The sequence below is a fragment of the Cicer arietinum genome, chromosome 2 (genome assembly GCF_000331145.2).
Source record: "Cicer arietinum cultivar CDC Frontier isolate Library 1 chromosome 2, Cicar.CDCFrontier_v2.0, whole genome shotgun sequence".
Lineage (NCBI taxonomy): Eukaryota > Viridiplantae > Streptophyta > Magnoliopsida > Fabales > Fabaceae > Cicer > Cicer arietinum.
The window spans coordinates 50,882,467-50,904,455 of record NC_021161.2 but is presented as its reverse complement, the minus strand read 5'-3'; the positions used below and the strand labels follow the sequence as shown (position 1 = coordinate 50,904,455).

At 28.1% G+C, this 21,989-nt stretch overlaps 4 protein-coding genes across 4 annotated transcripts in view; 3 read left to right on the top strand and 1 right to left on the bottom strand.

Moving 5' to 3' along the window:
* Positions 1-2,033: 2,033 nt before the first annotated feature.
* Positions 2,034-3,319, top strand: LOC101506261 (heterodimeric geranylgeranyl pyrophosphate synthase small subunit 2, chloroplastic-like). The gene has a single exon (XM_004491346.4). It carries the CDS (start codon positions 2,216-2,218, stop codon positions 3,122-3,124), a length of 909 nt encoding a protein of 302 aa, XP_004491403.1. The 5' UTR covers positions 2,034-2,215; the 3' UTR covers positions 3,125-3,319.
* An 8,638-nt stretch (positions 3,320-11,957) lies between these two features.
* LOC101505950 (syntaxin-61) lies at positions 11,958-15,379 on the top strand. Its single transcript, XM_004491345.4, has 7 exons — positions 11,958-12,276; positions 12,701-12,811; positions 13,429-13,542; positions 13,686-13,876; positions 14,474-14,564; positions 14,721-14,786; positions 14,913-15,379. Exons 1-7 carry the CDS (start codon positions 12,223-12,225, stop codon positions 15,021-15,023), a joined length of 738 nt encoding a protein of 245 aa, XP_004491402.1. The 5' UTR covers positions 11,958-12,222; the 3' UTR covers positions 15,024-15,379.
* Positions 15,380-17,466: 2,087 nt separating this feature from the next.
* LOC101505627 (protein translation factor SUI1 homolog) lies at positions 17,467-18,921 on the top strand. The gene is made up of 2 exons (XM_004491344.4): positions 17,467-17,606; positions 18,424-18,921. Exon 2 carries the CDS (start codon positions 18,457-18,459, stop codon positions 18,787-18,789), a length of 333 nt encoding a protein of 110 aa, XP_004491401.1. The 5' UTR covers positions 17,467-17,606; positions 18,424-18,456; the 3' UTR covers positions 18,790-18,921.
* A 280-nt stretch (positions 18,922-19,201) lies between these two features.
* The window catches only part of LOC101505295 (calcium-dependent protein kinase 2-like), a 4,668-nt gene continuing 1,880 nt past the window's right edge, over positions 19,202-21,989 (bottom strand). Inside the window, exons 2-8 of the mRNA XM_004491343.4 lie at positions 21,594-21,737; positions 21,347-21,499; positions 21,025-21,140; positions 20,663-20,830; positions 20,443-20,570; positions 19,842-19,941; positions 19,202-19,597 (exon numbers count right to left, since the gene is read on the bottom strand). Of these exons, the coding sequence (XP_004491400.1) occupies positions 19,523-19,597; positions 19,842-19,941; positions 20,443-20,570; positions 20,663-20,830; positions 21,025-21,140; positions 21,347-21,499; positions 21,594-21,737 (884 nt within the window). The 3' untranslated portion in view covers positions 19,202-19,522. The remainder of the gene's footprint in view (positions 19,598-19,841; positions 19,942-20,442; positions 20,571-20,662; positions 20,831-21,024; positions 21,141-21,346; positions 21,500-21,593; positions 21,738-21,989) is intronic.

Below are 21,989 nucleotides of genomic sequence, written 5' to 3'. Positions count from 1 at the left end.
TCAGTACTATCAAGTATAAATATTTGTCATTTATTTTTTTAATCTGTTAATCACATATATTTGTCTCATATCAATCTTGATTTATTTGTCTCTTTTAGAATTGTCAATAATACATTTAATGAATACATCGTTAGCATCTCCGTCATTTACTAACAAACATTCTTAAAAGGATATATTTGAGAAACTTTCTAGAGTCGGGGGTTAAATCAAAATATTAATATTCTTAGGTATCAATTTGAAAGCATACAACAACAGTTAGAAACTATTTGTCAAGTTGAATTATTCATATTTTGAGGGACCAAATTGAGATCAACTTACAAATTTATGGGCATTTTTTTGTAGCATATTTCAAATTCTAATGTGGGTCACTTTGACGAATTGGTACTTAAAAATTACTTAAAACTCCAATAATGTCAAACGTTATCTCGTGAACGTAAAAGTTTGTGATTTTCTTTATTCTTATGGTTGAGAAAATTATTTTACTGATACATGTTTAATAAAAATCTAAAATTAAATTTGTTGAACCAACATCAGTCACATCAATCTCTGAACCATAAGTACGAAAAAGATCGTGGACTTGTATTTTTCAATAGTGTCGATCATCATTTGAGATTTGAGATTTGAGTTTTGGGTGATTTTTAAAGAATGTCCATGAAATCATATATATTGTGTTAGTTTACTAAAACACTCACCTTAATTTAATTATATATTTAATTCGCGCCCAATACTATTTTTTTTCGGCTTATATTGCTTCAGAATTTTATATAAAATAGGAAATTAATCAATATATAAATATCTAAATGGTTTTATTGTGCAATAAAATATATTTTTTCTTTGATTTCGTGACTTATAATCTTTTTAATTATTGGATATTGATAAATAAATAAATAAATTGCAAGTGTTTTATAAATCTTAAGATTTTTTTATTTATTTTAGAGTAACATTGTCCTTTCCGTCCTAAATTTCTAATATTAAAAATAATATTTTTTTTTATATAATACTAATATTAAAGATTTTTTTTTGGATCGGAGATATCAATATAAGTGCATTTTGCAAAAACTCTCAATCATAGTAATTATTATATCTTGGCAAATTATAAGGTGAAATATTTTGATAGGTGTAAGTTGTGTACTTGTATTTATAATTTTAACGACGATTGATAACACTTATTTGAAGTATAAATTTAGTTATTCGTGTTTTTAAGTATGATAGTTTGATTGGTGTTGGTTCGACTAGTTGAGTTTTAAGATGCACACATTTATTTACTTTTATTAAATTAACTTTGATTTAGTCGTCGTTTCACCCGTAAAAATTAAAAGACTATTATAAAAAGTGTTATGAATTTTTATTATAGTTTCAAGTAATTTTTAAGTAATAGTCTATAATAAACTACTTATAAACCAATCTACACGGTTTTCACCATTTTTAATACTAAACCTATATTTTAGAGAGAAAAGTTATAAGGGAACGTTAGGAAAGTTGATATACATGTTAAGGAGGGAAGGAAATGGTAGTTATTACAAGGGAGGAAATGTTAGTTATTTTTTATTGAACTTTAAACCTCTTGTATATAACTATTTTGATGTTCCTAACCAACTCACTAAAGAATTTAGTTATGGAGACTAATCCTTACTTTTAGTCACATGCATACTAATAATCTTAGTCAAAGAAATACACCTATTCAAACTATCGATTATTTATGAAAAAATTAATGAATGTCTTAAATTAAATACATTGCTTAAAATAGTAAAAAAAAATATTATTAAACATTGTGTATAATCAATGCATTAGAATTGATCGACAATTTCGATAAATAATTATTTAATTGAAAATCAATAAATCCTTATCAAAACTCGTTATTTATTTACACCTCTAAATATGGTGGAATTGTTTTACCCTCTCTCTCACATCTATAATTCATTCTTTTTTTTTTAAAGAAAAAAGAAATAGTATATTTTTGCGTACAAGTGTTTCTTATCTAACTAAAAGGCATTGATAATTTATTTTATTTTTATAAATAAAGGCATTGATAATTTGACCAAGCAAAGCAGCCAGATTTCCATTAGTTGAATATCAACATCATGAGACAAACGAACTATACAAATTAGAATTTAAGGATCCATCAATATATAGCACCACTTGTTGTGGCAAGCTTTGTTTCATTCTTCTCCCTTCTTTCTCTTCCTTAAGCTTCACCTCAACTTTTATCCATCCAATGGTTATTAAAACTTCCCAACTCGCCAATGTCAAATCCACCGTTCATTTTTCATGCATATCAAAATCAAACCAATACCGTTCCCACTTACCCCTTAAGCCCACAACCGTAAGAATGAGTATGACTCAAACTCATCACACGCATCCTTATTGGGCTTCGTTGCAGGCCGACATTGAAGCCCATCTCAAACAATCAATTACCATCAAAGAACCTCTAGTGGTTTTTGAGCCCATGCATCATCTCGTATTCAACGCCCCAAAAACCACCGTGCCGGCTTTATGCCTCGCCGCATGCGAGCTTGTCGGCGGTCAACGCAACCAAGCCATATCCGCCGCGTCAGCCTTGCTGCTAATGGAAGCAGCTACTTATACTCACGAGCATCTTCTACTTTCAGACAGGCCCAAGCCCAAGCCCGTGATCACTCATGCTTACGGGCCTAATGTTGAGCTTCTAACCGGGGATGGTATTGTTCCATTTGGTTTTGAATTGTTAGCGAGATCCAACGGTGGAGAAAATTCGGAGCGGATCTTGCGCGTGATGGTTGAGATCTCGCGCGCTGTGGGTTCAGGAGGGGTGATAGATGCGCAGTATAGGAAAACTATGGATAGTGGATCTGACGGTGATGAGATGTGCCACGTGGAAGGTATTAGGCGCGTGGTGGAGAAATACGAAGGTGAGTTGCACGCGTGTGGGGCTGTATGTGGAGGTGTATTGGGAGGGGGAAGTGAAGAGGAAATTGAGAGATTAAGGAATTATGGGTTTTATGTTGGGATGATTCAAGGAATGTTACAAAGGGGATTCAAAGACGATAATAAAGAAGTGGAAGAGACAAGAAAATTTGCACTCCATGAATTGCAGTTTTTCAAGGATAGAGAGGTTGATGCAATTTCTACTTTTCTGAATATTTAAATCGTGATAGATCATTCATATTAATTAATTAATTAATATATCTAGCATATAGTACTACGTTGGTGCCGATGTTTGATATTGATAGATCCTTATCCCGTGAACTAAACCGGTTAGTGTAGCCGGTAATCCATGTTACCAGGTACAAATTCCTAATAAAAACATTGCCAAGGTGGATGGATACGTTTCCACTAATTTTGTTTATATCCAAAGGAATGTAAAATAAAATCTTAAACTAATTCATAAAATCAAAAACCACGTAAAATTAAATATTTATTGAATATTATTAGATATTATTTTGTAAAAACCGCAAGGACTAAATTATATTTTAAATTCATTTCTTTTTAAATTGAACCAAACTACATAATATAAATTTTAATATATATTTATTTTTTATTAATATCATATATTGTATTTATATATTATTGGTTAGTTTAAAATTTTTATCCTACTAATACTTATTGGTTTCATTTAATCTTTTTTTATTTCATATATTGTAAAAATATTCGATCATTGTTATTGTATAATATTATATTTTAGTTTATTATATGTTAAATTTTGCATCAAACTTACTATTTTATGTGTTTTAAAAAAAATATTAACATTAATATATTTTTTTTACTTTTAATTTGGACATAAAAAAATTGATTCAAATTAAACCGCTATTAATTTGATTGAATCATATCAAATATTTTTAAGCATGTTATAACTGAATTGTATGTGATTTTATCTTTGAATTAGATAATTTTTTTTTATCTAAAAATTGATTTGTACCATGTTGCAAAGACCAGTGAGTAAACCTTGAGAAATAAATGACTCTGTAATTTATTAATACAACAATTTTTTTTTTGTGTGTTGATTGATTTTAATTATGTATTTGTGATTTAAAAACTCAATTTAAGGGAAAGTTTAAAAACATCACATTGTTGTGATTAAGACACTCTAAATAAGATTAACAAGATGTAACATCTTAATTAATTTTTGAAGTCTTAACCACACAAAGTTGCTATTATACTAGATTCAAGTTTAAGTAGTTAAATCTCACACCAACTATGAATAAAATAAATATTAGATATATAAGATATGTGACCCATATATCTAATGTTTGTTTCATATGGAGACTTACATTTGAGGGTAGATTGTTGAGTTCAAGTGTGAATGATTAAATTCATCATTGACTATGAATGAGCTATATGTTGGATATATAAGAGATGTGACTTATATATCTAATGCCTTAAGGTTTTGAGTTGAGATGTGGTGGCAAAACCTCTTATGATTCTGAATTATTTGACATAGTTTTGTTTTGTGTCCTCGTATCTCCCTAATATCACTAAGTAATGTTACTAAATTAATACACAATATAAAATGACTTACAAACTTCAAGATCAATCATAAGACCAACAACAAAACTTGTATGATACTAAATTAGTATCCAATATGAAATGACTTATAAACTTCAAGATCAACAATAGCACCAACAAAATAACTTGTTGGAGTGTTTATATTTTGTGTTCAACTTTTTTATTCTCATTTTGAACAATGAATATTTACACACAATAAGAGAAAAAATAACCAATTGCTCCAATAAATTTAACTATATCATTGAAAAATAGAAAAAAAAATGTGAATATTATAGTTTTTAGGATCATGAAAAATTATCTCCAAACCAATATGAAGAGTTTAAAGACATTAGGAATTAAAATTTCAATGTCTTAGTTAACAAAATGATTGCTTGAGAATCACTATAACGTGATTTTCTCAACGAAAAAGGTGGATGTCGATGATGACATTTGTTATGTCTAACAGCTAAAAAGGATTATAAAAACTAAAATATGTTCAATTGTTAAATATTAAACCAAAACGGATCACAAATTTTAGACAAATATTATATACATTAATAATGTGTGCAGGAAAAATAAACGTGTTTAGTAGTTAAACACTCCCAGAATAATTATTTTATATATGAGTGTATGTGTGCGTGTGCCTGTGTGTTTTCTCACATGTTATAATATATATCTAATTGACTCTTATGAACTATGTTCCATTATGTACTCAATTATATTGTTATCTATTTTATTCTATCTTTTTATAATATACACAATGAGAACCACTTTTGAGTTGAAATTTTAATGTGAATTAAGGTGATTTAAGAGAATCAGTATGAATTTCTTAATACTTGTGATTTGTAAAGGAAATTTATCTATTTATTCTACAAAAACTTGTGACATATTTTACTTAACAAATGTAGACGTATCATAATGGCAACACAAAAAAGATTAGGATATTGAACAAATCCACAAATTTTGACCTTAAAGCCACCAATGTATGCTATAAAAGCGAAGAGTGAAGGTGCAGTAAGTAACAAATGAGTGTTGTCATTGGCATGAGTCATAGCTTATCTTGGATGGATTTAAGGTTTTTCAAATGAGCAAGAAATTATAGCTTTTATTTTATTGAAATCATTGATGATGATGCTGAGTTATAATTTTACTAAATTAGTATACAATATAAAATGGCTTATACACTTCAAGTTCCTCAAAAACACCAATAATAAAACCTGTTGTAGTTGCTTAAGAAATCACAAGACAAGCAATACCAAGCATATGTAAATATATCTATTTTGTATTCCATGTTATTCTCATTTGAACAATGTACATTTCCACTAGAAAATACACAATAAAAGGGCAAAACCCAATTGCTCCAATTATATCATTGAGAAATGGGAGAAACATGAATATTATAGTTGTTAAGATCACGAAAAATAATATAAAAAAATGTTGATTTTTAACTGATGATGTCGATAATCAAAATTTCAATGTATTTATTAGACTAAATTATATTTGCGGTCCCTTAACTTGATTTCAGTTAACGTTTTAGTTCTTTCCCTTTTTTTTTTTTTTTTTTTTTTTTCTTTTCGATTTGGCCATTTATTTCAATTTTAAGTGACAATTTGATATTTTATGTTTTAAAATGTCAACAATTAATGTTATCCTTTTTTTTACAAAAACTCGAAAAAATTATCAAACAAAACTCATAAAATTAATAATCATCTTCAATATAATGCAAATTTCATCAAATGCATAACTCAAATATTCATATAAACTCATATTTTCATCTCCAACAACATCAAATAAAAAATGAAAACATGAGTTTAAAGATTTAAGTTATGATTTTGATTAAATTTGCATTTTATTGAAGATGATAATGAATTTTATAGATTTTGTTTGAAACTTTTGATTATTTTTTTGTAAAAAAAAACAACATTGTTGACATTTTAAAATATAAAATATCAAATTGTCACTTAGAATTAAAATAAATGACCAACTCTTTAAAAAAAAGGATAAATAAATTAATAAAACGTTAACTGAAATTAAGTTAAGGTATCGCAGATGCAATTTAACCTATTTATTAACAAAATGATTTTCTGAGAATCATTCCGATGCAGTTTTCTCGACGATTGAGTAGATAGATTGGCAATAAACTTGATATGCACCAACAAGGTCAATAACGATGACAACATTGGATATGACAAATAGCCATAAATGATTATAGATACCAAAATTACAAGAATTTTTTTAGAAATTAGATCTTTAAAAGCGGCGTATCTGAAATAACCATCACGTACAAAATGGTTGTGATTATAATAGTGAATGAAATAAGCTTCATCATTGTTTTCTACTCTAATGGAAGTGATTTGATTATGTGTTTTGGTGCTTGCGTGTTTCTTTGCATGTTATAATAGATATCTAATTGATTGTTATGAACTGTGTTTCATTATTTAGTCAATTGTTATTCTCTATTATTCCATCTTTATAATGTACACAATAAAAACCACTTTTGAGTTAAGGTGATTTAAAGGAATCAACTTGAACTTCTTAATACTATTGTGATTTGTGATATATTTTATCTTCAATGTTGACATCTCACGATTTAAATTTCAAAATTTCCAATAATAACAATAAGTATAATTAGAAATTTTAAATAACAAAGACTCATCTTACATTGATGTGATATACAAATTATAACATAAATATTTAAATTGTTGTTCTTTTTTTTTTTTTTTTTTTGTAACTTATATTTGTCCAACAAACGTGTGAAGTTCTTATAAAACACACACTTTCAAATATTAGATTATATGAAACGATGTTTTGGATTTATAAATATACTTTTTTGGACAAAAATATAATTGTAACATTTTTGTTCAAAATATAATTATAAAAACATATTAGGTGAAAAACATGCTTATAAATAACTATGAATTATCATATCAAATTATTTGATTGGATATTTTTATTTGTAAATGTATCTTTTGCGCACACAAATTTATAAACAAGTATTTATGTGAAAACAAAAATTTCTTACTAACATACATAATTTTCTTTTCCCCACATAGTTTACGCTATTCTTGTTCTTAGTTAGGGATGAGAGGTCAAACCATACTTTGAAAGACTTGAGTCTGACCTATGATTAATTTTTTAGGTCTAAACTTGGTGTAGTACCTCAATTTTGTCCCAATAATTAAAAAATTATTTTCATAATAATAAAAACAAAACAAAAAAAACATAATCAGTATTCGTCCTTTATTTTTAATTTTAATCTTTGAATTTTAATTTTTTATTTTATCCCAATTATATCTTCACCATTCCTACACTCAATCACAAAATCATTGTTAATGTCCCAATTATATCTTCACCATTCCTACACTCAATCACATAACTTGCATAACTTTCTTTTATTTTATGGACATCTTGCTGCAAAACAATGATAACCCATAACTTTCTTTTATTTTATGGACATCTTGCTGCAAAACAATGATAACCCATAACTTTCTTTTATTTTATGGACATCTTGCTGCAAAACAATGATAACCCATAACTTTCTTTTATTTTATGGACATCTTGCTGCAAAACAATGATAACCCATAACTTTCTTTTATTTTATGGACATGTTGCTGTCAAATAAATAAAACTCAGAACTTTGTTTTATTTTATGGATACAACAGGTCACTATTTTAGTCTATAAGAAGAAGATAAAAATTCATTTGAAGGGAGGAGGTGAGATTTCGAAAATAGAAGATTTATTTTCTTTGCTTCTGAAATAAATCAAGAAAAAAGAGAGAAAATGTTGTAAAAAACCAAAACAGAGAAGATAAAGAAACGTTTTGGAAAAAGTCCACCACAATCCTTCTTCAAACCAACTCATAACCATAACCAAAACTCAAACTCATTTTAACAACACAACCCACAAAAATCTATTAAAAGATAAGATAGATAAGAGGATCGTTACTACCTTTCAGTTCAGTCGCGCCGCCGTAGCCTCCATCTTCACTGTGGCCGATATTTAGAAAGGCAAGTATTTTTTTTTTTACTCTCTTTAAGTTTGTTGTGCTTTATGTTATTTGGAAGATATAAACATCACTATGTTAATAACTAAGATTTGGAAGAAGAGCTTGATTTGTTGGAAACTTTGTTTTATTTGACATTGGGTGTTTTGTTTGAAATCTTAGTTTTATTGTTTCTCTGGTTTGGCTTATAAGGCTATGATGATTTCTTTGGTTTTTATTTATTATTATTTTGTGAAGATATTTCCCCATATTATCACTACTGGCCTCAGCATTTGTTATCCTACTGCTAACTCTATTATTAGTGTGTTGGTATTCGCATAAGAAATGACACTAGCAACCTGCCATCCATACTTTCTTTTTCTCTAATATCACGTGAGGCAATATCAAGTAACATGTGTGTATGTAATGCTGTAAATTACTATTTTATTTCATTTAACTTAAATAATAATAATTATTTAATTTAATAATGATGGTCATTTAACATAATTTAATTTGATTTAATATAAATAATGACTAATTAGTAATAAACATAATTCATTTCACTTATAAATGATATTAATATGCTATTTAATATTAAATGAGTTATGCTTTCATCATTTGATTCACTAAAAAGTATTTGAAAGAGTTCACAATTTGTATATAGTTTTTATTTTATTAATCTGGTATTTTTATTTTTTATTTATTTAATAAATAACAATACAAGTCTATATTTTTTTTACCGTTTATTTTATTTTTAGGTGTGTTTATTATTGAGCTTATTTCGTAGAATTATTTAAATTTATTTAATTTTTAACATCAATTATTATTATTATTATTATTTTAAAAGGGTAAAGATAAAACTATAATCGAATATTGTAAGGTTAATTAGATGTGACATCTTTTTAATCTTTGAGTTATTAGAACACAAATTGTGACAATTTGATGGTTCTAAATCTCATAATCACAAATGATTTAATAAACTAAAAATTCATAAACAAATAAATCATAAAAATTATTTAAAGTTAATTAAAATCTTTTAATCTCGGAGTTACATAATACAAATTATATATTTTGATAACTCTAAAACTTATCCTTTTAAAAAAAAATTTATTTAATTATTATTATTATTACTATTATTACTATTATTTTTGAAGTTGTTAAGATACAAATTAAACTATTTGTTTGTTTTGAAATTCAATTTAAAAATAAAAAATAAAATATTCTTAAGAGGATTAAATTAGATGTGACATCTTTTTACTCCTTGGATTTTGAGACACGAGTTGTACAATTCGATCGTCTTAAAATTCATATTTTAAGATAATTATTCAAATCAAACAAGTTTTTTTATGTTCGTCAAAATTATTTTTTTTAAGTAACAAAATACAATTTATTTAAAAGCAATCAACGCATTCACATTTTTTTACCAAGAACTACGTAGCTTTGATTTCTCCATCGCACCGGGAGATACGTAGGAGCAAGATCACACTCTTGTCAAGCACACTAATAAAAACTTTCTTTTTTTCCATTCTTTTTTAACACACTTTTATCTCAAAAAATCACATTTATAAAAAACAATTTATATTCATATTTAATAATAAAGAAAAATAAATATATTTAAGTTGATATAATTTTGCACAATTAATTAAAGGTAACCGTATTTTAACGGATGTCGTAGGGTGCTAATACCTTCCCTACGCATAATCGACTCCCGAACTCAAAATCTGGTTTCAAAGACCATTTTTACATTTTTAAGGGTTTCCCAATATTTTCCCTATTTTAAAATAAATTTTGGTGGCGGCTCCATTGAATTCGATGAAAACTCGAAATTTTAGGCTGCGACACTTGGCCACATCTTATTATAGGTTTTTTTTTCGGCATGACCTAATCTTTTTTAAAGTCTGGCCTGTAAGTCATTTAAAAGCTTTATTTATATTAAAATATTTAAATACTCTACTCATACCACGTGATGCTCTCCACATAACAATATAAATATGAGAAATGTACCATGCACCCCTAACTTTAACTTTCCACCCCCTATTTCAAATGAAAATACCATTTTGTCCATTAAAAAAATTAACCACTCCATTTTTCGAAATTTCTAAAATTTTCAAATTTTCTAAATATAAAAAAGTAAACTTTTTTTGACATTTTCGAAACTTTTGATAAACACGAAAGTTTCGAAATGTAATTTTTTAGAATATTTTGATATTTTCAAAACTTTTGATAAATCTAAAACTTTTGAAATGTATTTTTTCAGAATTGATCAAAAATTTCGAAACTTTTGATTAATTGGAAAGTTTCGAAACTTCTAAAATAGAGAAAATTTCAGAATTTTTGAAACTTTCGAACAATTCAAAACTTTCGAAATATAAAAATTTCAAAAATTTCCAGATTTGGAAATATTCAAAACTTTTCAAATTTTCGAAATGTAATCATTATTTCGAAAATTTGAAACTTCCGAAAAAGATCAAAAAATTTAGAGTTTTCTATTTCAGAAGTTTTAAATATTTTGAAAGTTTCGAAAATTTTGAAAATTGTCATTTCGAATTTTTCAAAACTTTCGAATATTTTAAAATTTTGTTTAGTTAAAAGAGTAAAATTGTATTTCTATAAAAATGGGGGGTGGGGAGTTAAAGCGAGGGGTGCATGGTACATTTTTTCTATAAATATACATATTTGTATATATTAAACAAAAATTAATTTTTAAAAATCTGAAACAAACATATTTTAAACTCTAAAACATAATTTTTTGTTTTAAAGAATAGATTTTTTTTTTCGGAAACAAACGTATCCTTATTATATCTCAAACAAATATAGAACGATTAATGAGTGATAATAATGACAACCAAATATGGAACGACTACCAAATATGGAACGACTACCGAATATGAAATAACTACTGAGTGATTAACCAATTGATATAATTTAAAATAGAAAATAATATTATTAATATAATAATAAAAAAATAACATTAATAAATAATAAAATACATACATGTCGACTTGTCATGCCTAATAGGCTTTTTTATAAGTCTGACCTTTTAAATAAATAGACTTTAAAAATAATATTAGTCTAACCTTTTTATTAAATAGGTCAGATTAATCCATACGTAAGTCAGGTCATAGATCCCTAACGGACGATCTAACCTATTTTTAATCCTATTCTTAGTACAACTTTTTTTCTCTTCTCATTCTTAATCCGAACTTGATGAAGACTAGATTATAATCCCTTGCTAATCAATGTTTCCTATCACCACCCCTTTATATAAAATTGTTCATAGATTTATTTAACGAAAGAAATTGAACCAAATTAATATAAATGTTATGTGCATTATTTTCGAATTGAATCGAAACTACTTTGGTAAAAATATTCAACTATACTTTTTCAAATTGAATTATACTGAATTCCCTTTATCAACGAATATTAAAACTATTAGAAAAATAATAAAAAAATCAAACCAAATTAAATATTAAAACTGTTTTACAAAATAAAAAACCGAACATAAAAAAAAGTGAACTACGACATATCGTTCTCAAAATTGAACAAGTACAATTTGGCCCATGAACAAATTCGGTTTTTTAATACAGTTCAGTTCGGTTTAGGAGTTTGGTTTAGTTTTTGGATTTGTTTTTACATTCCATACTCTTAGTGCAAGTAACTGCTTAAGTTGAGAAAACTACGAAAACGAGTAAATTACAGAAAACACAGGGTTGCTTCCTCCATTTTTTCTCCAATTTCGTGTATTCATCGTTCTAATTCCCAAAAAGAATTAGAGAAGATGCCCTCAGCTCAAGATCCATTTTACGTTGTCAAAGAAGAGATTCAAGATTCTGTAAGTTGTTCCTTTTTTCACCTTCCTTTCGCAATTGGGAAAAATAAAATCCCAATTTTTCTTCAACAATCATCATTTCCACAATCAATTTCTGCACGATTTATAGTATAACGGAATCCGTTACTTTATTGCTTGATCCAATCTTATTGCTTATTGCATATCAGTAATTGATAATTGATCTGAATGCAAACTTTTGATTTTGACGAAAACTCAGTTTCGATCTGTAAAAATAGTACACTGATTGAGTAAATCAACTTTACACTGACATTCAATCATAATTCGCCGCGACAACAAATAGTTACATAACTTCCTTTGATTTAAAAAACGGTATGATATGATCTGACAGATTGAATGATTATGACTAGACATTTTACATTGTCATTGTCTTTAAGCTCAAATTTTATTGTCTTTTTTTTATGGCAAGATTGATAGGTTGCAATCTAATTTTCACCAATGGGAAAACACATCTGATACTGGGGAGCATTTGCACCTTTCAAAGGAAGTTATTGCTGCTTGTGGAAGTATTGAGTGGCAGGTTTGTCTCTATTGCAGCATTTGTAGTACCTTCCACAATTTGGCCAATCTGAGTTTCTGTTTTAAATCAATTTTAGTTATTCCTCCTACTTGGTGTATAAGTTAATTATCATCATTTGCATGAACTGTGATGTGTGAATTATTATTAATCACACACTTAAAGTATGAAGGGTTTGGAGTTTAATTCAGATCAGAGGATGGAGTAAGTAACCTTTACTTGTTTCGACTTTCTTTTGTGGTAAGAATGAAAATGACGGATTTGCATCTAAGATCTAGATGTCTAAATTCCCACATCTGATGCTCTGCTATTTACCCCGAGTATATGGTATTTTTTAGTAGGAAACTTAAAAGGAAAAGAGCATTATTACTTTGTGAACATTGTAAGCAAAATATTTGTTAATATCATTATTTGCTTATAACATCAATATAATTGCTTCTTAATGCATAGTTTAGTGTAGTAATGCTATTGTTGTATACTCATTTATTTCTTTTCATCACCCCATTTCGATTCTCTTGTTTATTTCAAACCTCCTCTTCCTATTTGTTGCATATGGTATGTTCTGCTGCGATACACAAACAATTTAAACTGCTGAGATATGTTAATTTTTCGATAAAAAGGTAGATGAATTGGACAAAGCAATTTCTGTTGCATCTAGAGATCCTTCTTGGTATGGCATTGATGATGTGGAGATTGAAAACCGGAGGAGGTGGACCAGCAATGCTCGTACCCAGGTATCCATAACCTATGCCAAACTTTAACAAGAGTGAGGAATACGTCAAAATTTTGTAAACTCATTTAGTGTATCACACATATTAGATTCCCTTGTCTTTGTTTATCTGCATGGTAGACATGAACGAATGTTATTCATCAATAGGTGCGCACAGTTAAGAAAACGGTGGAATCTGGAAAGGGCTCCAATACAACAAGTCATGCAAGTATAAATGGGATGCACAAGGAATTAATGAGGCTTCCTGATTCTCATCAAAGTACATCCAACAAATACACCGCTGGGGATAATGATGATTTTATAGAATCAGAATCAGATAGGCAGATGCTTCTTATAAAGTACCTTTTCTTCTCTTTTTCATCTCTCTTGCATGTGGCTTTGAGTTAAGTCTTTGTCTTTTTTCCCACCTTAAATTGACTTTGTTCACATGTTCATGATATTGAACTCCAATTATGGCCACTTTTCTTCATGAGATTGTAAGTAATTGTCTTGGTTGTTAGTTTGACCTCTTAAGCAGAACTAATTATATTGTCAACTCCTCTCTTTTGCTTTCTGACCCGAAATGAGCTCCTTTGTAATTGCATTAAATTGTGAAAATATGCACATGTGTTTCTTGTACTACGGCACTAGTCAATTCTGTTAATGGATTTTGTTCTTCCTTGTCATCCTTGCTAATTGTTTTAATGTTGTTCAGTTTAAATCTACTGTTACTGTTAGATAAACAATATAACTGAAACAACTGATTCCGTTTTTCATCCTTATAGAAGAAAACAAACAATATGGTGAACAAATAGTATAAACTGTGGCGAGTAACTTTAACTTATAGGCATGAAATTTGGTGCTCAAATATTTAGTGAACCTTCCGAGGAATGCATATTCTTTCTGGAAACTGCTAGTTGTCATTTTTTTAATGTAATATTTAACGGTATTGATAGGAGGCAGGACGAGGAGTTGGATGAGCTTAGTTTAAGTGTACAAAGAATTGGAGGTGTTGGACTTACAATACATGAAGAACTCCTTGGGCAGGTAGAATAGAGATATTTATGTTCTATGATTTTTTTTTCGATATTGTTTTGAGAAGTAGGAGACTAGGAAACATTTATATAGAAGTTGTTTTCTCGCGCCTGATTTTGTTACTGCAATAGTATTTCTTTCTAAATTGTTGAAATCTTGATGCTTCAGGAAAAGATTTTAGATGAACTTGGCAACGAGATGGACAGTACATCCAATCGTCTAGATTTCGTTCAAGTGAGTTTCTGCGTTTAGTTTTTGCTATCCAACTTCAAGATTGCTTGTAATAAAAATATGAATGGAACAGCTTTGAATGTTAACATGTGTAAGTTGAAGTGTGTGATTCTTTGTTTATGATTTCAGAAAAGAGTGGCAATGGTGATGAAGAAGGCAAGTGTGAAGGGCCAGATCATGATGATATTGGGTTTGCTAGCACTGTTCATTTTCCTTTTTATCTTGGTATTCTTCACCTAGATCATTTCTGAAAAGGGATCCAAGTTTGAGAAGATAAAAGATTAATGGTACATGTCTATGCTCAAATTGAAACCTCTTTGGTTTATTGAAGACAGTAGAGAATTTTGATTGTGATGAAAAGGGTAGCAATGTGGTTAAAAGTATCATAAGAGAGGATTTTGATTTGAACAAGTTGTTTGATCACAAATATGATCTTTTAATTAGTATTAGTATAATCGTTTTTAAAATGATTTTTTCACTTGCATGTAAATGTAATGTAATGCTTGATGGCTATACCATAATATCTTATGATCTCATGCAAAAATAACCTTAATAACCCACCTCAGCACATTATATATTCTGTCACTCTTGCGGCATATTTTATGAGTATACTGATATTTTAGTCTTTGAACTGTAATAGTAATGGTATGTTAATTTACAAAATAGCAAATCGATCCCTTACTTTAAAGAATTTCAATCAATTTACATTCAGTCTCTCTGACAAAGTATTTCTTTAATAAACATTCATCAAAATCAATAAAAAAAAAATATACATATAGACTTAAATAGTATTTTGATGAATTAAAATAAACACAACTTTTAAAATTGTGTAAAATTTAAAAGACGATTCAATTTATTAATGTTTTTCAAATTGAGGAATAAAATTTCTATTTTGCAAATTTGAAATATTAAATCGATCTACTCATAGAATTTCAAAGATTAAAATAGCAATTTACTCATTTTTATTTTACTAAAGTGGCTGTCATCTTTACATTCATGATCCATTGTAACATGGCTCTATAAAATAAAACGGAAAAAACTTTTTAGAGTCTAATTAATAAAAAAGAAAAGCCTTGTGAGCTGTAGAGAATCTAATAAGCACAGGAATATATAAAGACATAAAAAAGAAATGTAGAAATATTTTTATTAAAGTGTATTAAAAATTGGGTATTCAAAATTTTGATATGTCCATGTTTTTCTATTTTCAAGACAAAATAGTGACATATGAAGATCAAAATTACAATATAATCAAATATATAGTTAGTGTTGGCGACTTCCGGTATTGTTGCAAGTAGCAAACATTAAGAAAGGTAAGTTGAGGATACAGAGCTAAAATCCCACGTTTTTTTTATTAGAATTTGAATTAATATACACAATTTATTCTTTGATGTTATATCATAGGAAATTTAAAAAGTGAAGGAAAAAATTCTTTTGAAAATATATTTTTATTAACTAGTTTTTTATTTTTCTCTATGACAATAACATAAAATATACATATATCTTAGAATATAAAAATAAAAACTATTTTTATAAAATAAATAGAATTTAATGGAATAGAGATTTTTTAAAGATGTAACTTCTCCTAATAAATGTTCTTTTATATGTATCGGTTAGTATATTTGTTACTATATCCACCTTAAATCTAAACAAAAGAGTATATTTAATAATTGATATTAAATACATCAATATTTTTTAAACTATTTTTTATTTTTATTTAAGGATGTAGGAGTACATATAAAGGGAATAACATATTTGGTTGTGAAATTTATCTTTCAATTGCACTCTTCATTTTATCTATAATTTTAACTTTAAAAAAAATATTAATTTACACCTTTATATAAAGATAACGAGTTCTGGACAACATTAAGAGACTTAAGAAAATGAGAGACCAACGGTGTGACTAATTTTAAGGAAGTGATAGTATAATGTTACAATAGAATATTATATTTAGAAGTTTTGTAGGAAGTTAGGATAGTATATATTTTATTATCACCCAAATATACAAATTAACATAAATTTGGCTAACCATTTTTTACAAGAGCATTTATAGTCAGGAATTAATTCATCAATGCATTTATTGGATGAAAAATAAAATATATTTTCTACAATCAGAATCATCAGTATGAACCTGATGCTTATCTGAGTCATTTCAGTGTTTAATTTGTGTATTATAATTATGTTTCTTTTGATAATTAATAGTGTATTTCTTGTAAGAAATGTAGTCATCAATTGTTGTTAAAAATTAATAAAATATCGGTGCATTCGCACAATTTTTTTTTTTACTATCTTCCACAAGTAAAAGTATAAATAAAATAATATACAAATGGAAAATAAATACTAATTAGAAAATTAAAGAGAAAATTCTATCTATATATAGCATTAACAAAGGATATGATCAAAACAGGAAGAGAATCTGCAAATCAAATTTTTGAGTCAAGATTCTGTTTGCCCTCATTCTCTACCACTACTGCCTCTCAATTCAAGAATATGATACTCCATTCATCCAAAAGCACCTTCTATTCTGCACGTCAACACTTGAATTAATTAATTAAGTATTATCATTCACCCATTGCATTTGATGAAATATTCCTGGAATAACAAATTTTATTTACAACATATAAATTCATAAATTTAAAATCAATATTACTAATAGGATGTATAATATTTAACATTATCTAATTAATAATATTGTAAAAAAAATCTTTGTTTACAATCATAACCACCCTACCTCACTTGCTATATATACCCCCCACTTACACATTTCATTCTCCCCAACTCTCTTCTCTTTATTTTTTAGCCTTCCTATCTCTCTGCAGACTTCAGGTTCGTCTCTCTTTCTTTTCCTACTTTGTCTCAAATGTTTATTGTTTATGAAAACTTATTACTCTCCCGTCTCATTTTAATTTAATTGATTTGAGTTATGTGCGATTCTTAAAAATTTAATTAGTTTTGTTGATTTTAATGATAAAAAGGTTTTATTTATTTAAATATCATTATTAATCTTAGTTGAAAATTTTGATGAGTTGAGATATAATAAATAAAAGTATATTAATAAAAGTAAGTAATAGTATAAAATAATAAATAATTTGAGACACAAATAACAAATGAGATATTTAAAATGAGATAGAAGAGTGATTAACACAATAATATCGTATATTTTCTAAGTTTGATATGCCTAGTCACAAAAAGTTCTTTTTTATTTTATTTTCGTACTTATGATTAATGATTAATGGCTCCAATACCTTCAAATTATAATGATAAGAAATATACCTTAGACAATAAATAAATAAAATTATTTGTTTACTAGCCAATTTATTATTAATTTAACAACCACATAGTTTGTTTTACCTCTCCATGTATTTGATCACAATTTCATCAATAATTAATTTGTTTGTAATCAATTTATTATATTTTACATGATCTATCAAACATATTATAATTTAGATTATCCGCGATCCAAAGATGTCACACAGTTAAGAGATCGTAGATATTAAATGAAGATTAAACAACTTGTATTTTTCCTTTACCAAATTAATTTTAAAATGCAATTAAGATATTAGTGTCTTGATCTTTATTTAACTATCGAGATATGTAATCGCGTGAATGCTGATAATCTAATTTTGAATTATATGATGTGAAGGAAACGTGTAACTTAATCACAAAACAAGTGTACATGGTCGATATTCAGATCCCGACCACGTTTGATCCATTTTCGGAGGCTAAAGAATCGGATGCGCCGGGTGCGAAAGAGTATGTCCATATTCGGATACAACAAAGAAATGGAAAGAAGAGCCTAACAACAGTGCAAGGGCTGAAGAAAGAATTCAGCTATGAGAAGATTCTTAAAGACCTCAAAAAAGAGTTTTGTTGCAATGGAAATGTTGTGAATTGCAAGGAGCTTGGTAAGATTATACAGCTCCAAGGTGATCAACGCAAAAATGTTACACACTTTCTTGTTCATGCTGGTCTTGTCAGAAAGGACAACATCAAGATTCATGGTTTCTGATCAAGATTAATTCATGTTTGTGTTTTCTATTACTATATGCATGCTAGTGTTAATCAAAGTTGCTCAAGTTTGATTTGAGATGAAAGTGTTTATTTATTAAATAAGTAAACTAAGAATTGGAATATTTGGTGATTTTTTGGTTTTGTATGATTGGCCATGGATATTATGTTAGGTTATGTTTGAATTAATGAATGCAAGACACCTTACCAAATAATAGAGTCTCTATTCTCTAACACATATTTTTATTAGAATTTCTAAAATCGAATTGATATCTTTATCTTTTAAGAAAAATAATAGCACAGGTTGTTGGTGCACAGTGTGTCTGAGTGTTGTAAACTCTAGGGTGTCGAGTTTGATTCCTACCGATAAATAAATAAATAAATATAATTTTAAAAAAATTAAGGGAAATAAATATTACAAGTCTTTGATGAACTGTATATATAATAATGAAATTGTTGAAAACCACCTTTCCTAGGTGAGTCCATACTTTATGAGTGTCTAAAACAAATTACAAGATCACTCAAAACTAGAAATTAAAAAAACCAAAAAGAGAAATAAGAGCAGAGCATTTTCACTACTAGAAATCTATATTAAAAGTTTTACATGGCTATGATATGATGTATAAAACTTTTGAAATCTGTTCTCATAAACTAAAGAAGTTTAAGCCTTTTTTCACATGCTGGTATTGGCTGTATAGGAGACTCAAACTAGTGACATATATTGTGTGATTTGTTTAGAATAGCTTGCCTTGTTGTTGGACTCCACTCCTCATCATTGCACAAAATTCTTCATAGTTAATTCTACCATCCTATGAAACCACAAAATTTGAGTTTTAATTAAGATACTAGAATATAAACATGTACAAATCAATAAAATTTCATTAGAAGAAAGATTTAACAGCTCCTATTTTGAATTCATGTTATGAATATGATTTGTGAGACAAGAATGTGAGTCATTCGATATTCATCCAACTGCTCTGATTTTTTCACCATACCGATTGCACCGTTTTTTTAACTGAAGTAAAAATAAGGGTAAAAAACAAATAGGCTTACATTGTCTTTATCAACGTCGGATATAATTTCCCGGATTGTGTCTTCGTCGCCCATACCATATTCCTTCATGGCTGTTTCCAGTTCATCTCTTGTAATAAAACTGATGGAATCAAACAAAACAAAGGTATATGTGTTCATAAGAGTGATGATTCTGTAATGAATGTACTTTTAATCTAGGAAAAAATCGGATTTTTGGTAATTGATCCTTGTTTATTATTATTAAAAATTTAAAGATGTACATGAAACATATAGGGAAAATAACTTGTTTGGATAAACAAACAAATCAAGTGCTTATAGCGTACACGTTTATTTATTAGTGTTTATATATAAGTTATTTCTATAACAAAAGATAATATAAAGTCAAACTGATTTCAATAGAAGTTATCAGTTGTTTTCATAAACTATCTTGGAGAGCTTATGGAAATAGGCTGAAAACAGCTTATGAACATGTCACAAGCTGTTTCCATACACTCTACCAAACAGTCTCACAAGTACTTAAGCGAATAAATAAGCTCAAATATAAGTCATTCCAAACAGGACCGAGTTAATTTTGACTATGTGATAGATTGAAGAAATAGTAATTCAAGATAGAAGTACTTACCCACTGTTGTCTCTATCAAAATATTGGAAGGCCTTGTAAAGATGGTCATCTCTTTCTAACCTGTGTCTATGCATTGTAGCAGTGATGAATTCTATGTAATCAATTGTTCCATTTCCATCTACATCAGCCTTAAAATTAAGCAAAGGAATATAATTTTAGAAAAATTAATTGCAAAAATGAAAGAATGGACAAATCTTGTAATAAATCAGCAATGGCTTACAGCATCCATAAGCTGCTGCACTTCAGCTTCGGTAAGCTTCGAGCCGAGTCTTTGCAATCCCGCCCTCAATTCCTCATATGTGATTGTACCACTTTTGTCAGTGTCCATGTTTGTAAACATTGCCTTCAAACCTTGAATCTCTTCTGAAGAAAGGTTTTCAGCAATGACCTGAAAGATTTTCAATGACACAACGAGAACATTACCTGAATATTTTTATTTCTCTCAATGCATAAATATTGACTGAAATACATATTTACTACAATTAGCTTTTAATATTTTTAATTGTTGATCCACAAACAAAGAAGTAAGTAGTAACAAATTTGCAATTTAAGTCTCTTAATGTAGCTTGTGGAAGGACTAACCTTGAGGGCGAGTTTTTTTAGTTTATTCATTGCTCGGAATTGCTTCATTCTCGAAAGGACTGCACTGTCTATTGGTTTGTCAGAAGCATTTCCACCTTCTTTAAGCCATGGATGCTCTAATAATTCACATACGTTACATAGGAGTCAATCGGTAGATAAATTACAAAACATTAACCAAGAAAATTCTTACGAGTACCGAAATGGTGCTATCAGTCAACAATAATACTAACTATACTAACATTTGTCGTGAAAATAAAAATCAACAGTAATTGTCATGTGAAAAAATCATCTGACGCAAAATAACAGAAAAAAAGATAAGCACCTAGAACCTGAGCAGCAGTGATGCGTTTCTTTGGATCTTGTATAAGCATCTTACGAACAAGGTCCTTCGCACCATGCGATATGCTTGGCCAAGGATGACTGTCAAAATCAATATCACCTAGCAATATGGCATCGAATATTCCCTTTTCCGTCTCTAAAAAATGTATTTTATGGAAAGATTAGTCAAGACTAGTACAAGGTTATTGTTCCATAATGAAAATGCCAATGTTATAATTGATTTTATTTACCTGCCCAAAATGGAGGCACACCACAAAGTAAGATATACAATATAACTCCTGCACTCCATATATCTATTTCTTTCCCATATCTACGACGTAGAACTTCTGGCGCAACGTAATAAGCACTACCAACTATGTCTCGGTATACCTTTCCTGGGAATAAATAATAGGAAAAGTTTTAGTATATATTCTAAATGGAAGATAATCCTGCTCTTTAATATGATAAATCTTCTGATCAAAATACAAGAAGTTTCCAAACAAACTAAATATGCATGTCATTATCATGTATGTGACATTGTTGCAGAAAAATTACATATGAGAATCCCTTAATGCCTTTCATTTATCCTTAGTTCCCTAAGTTTCATTCCTAATTTTGCCACTAATGTAGTGTGTGTGTTTCCCTAC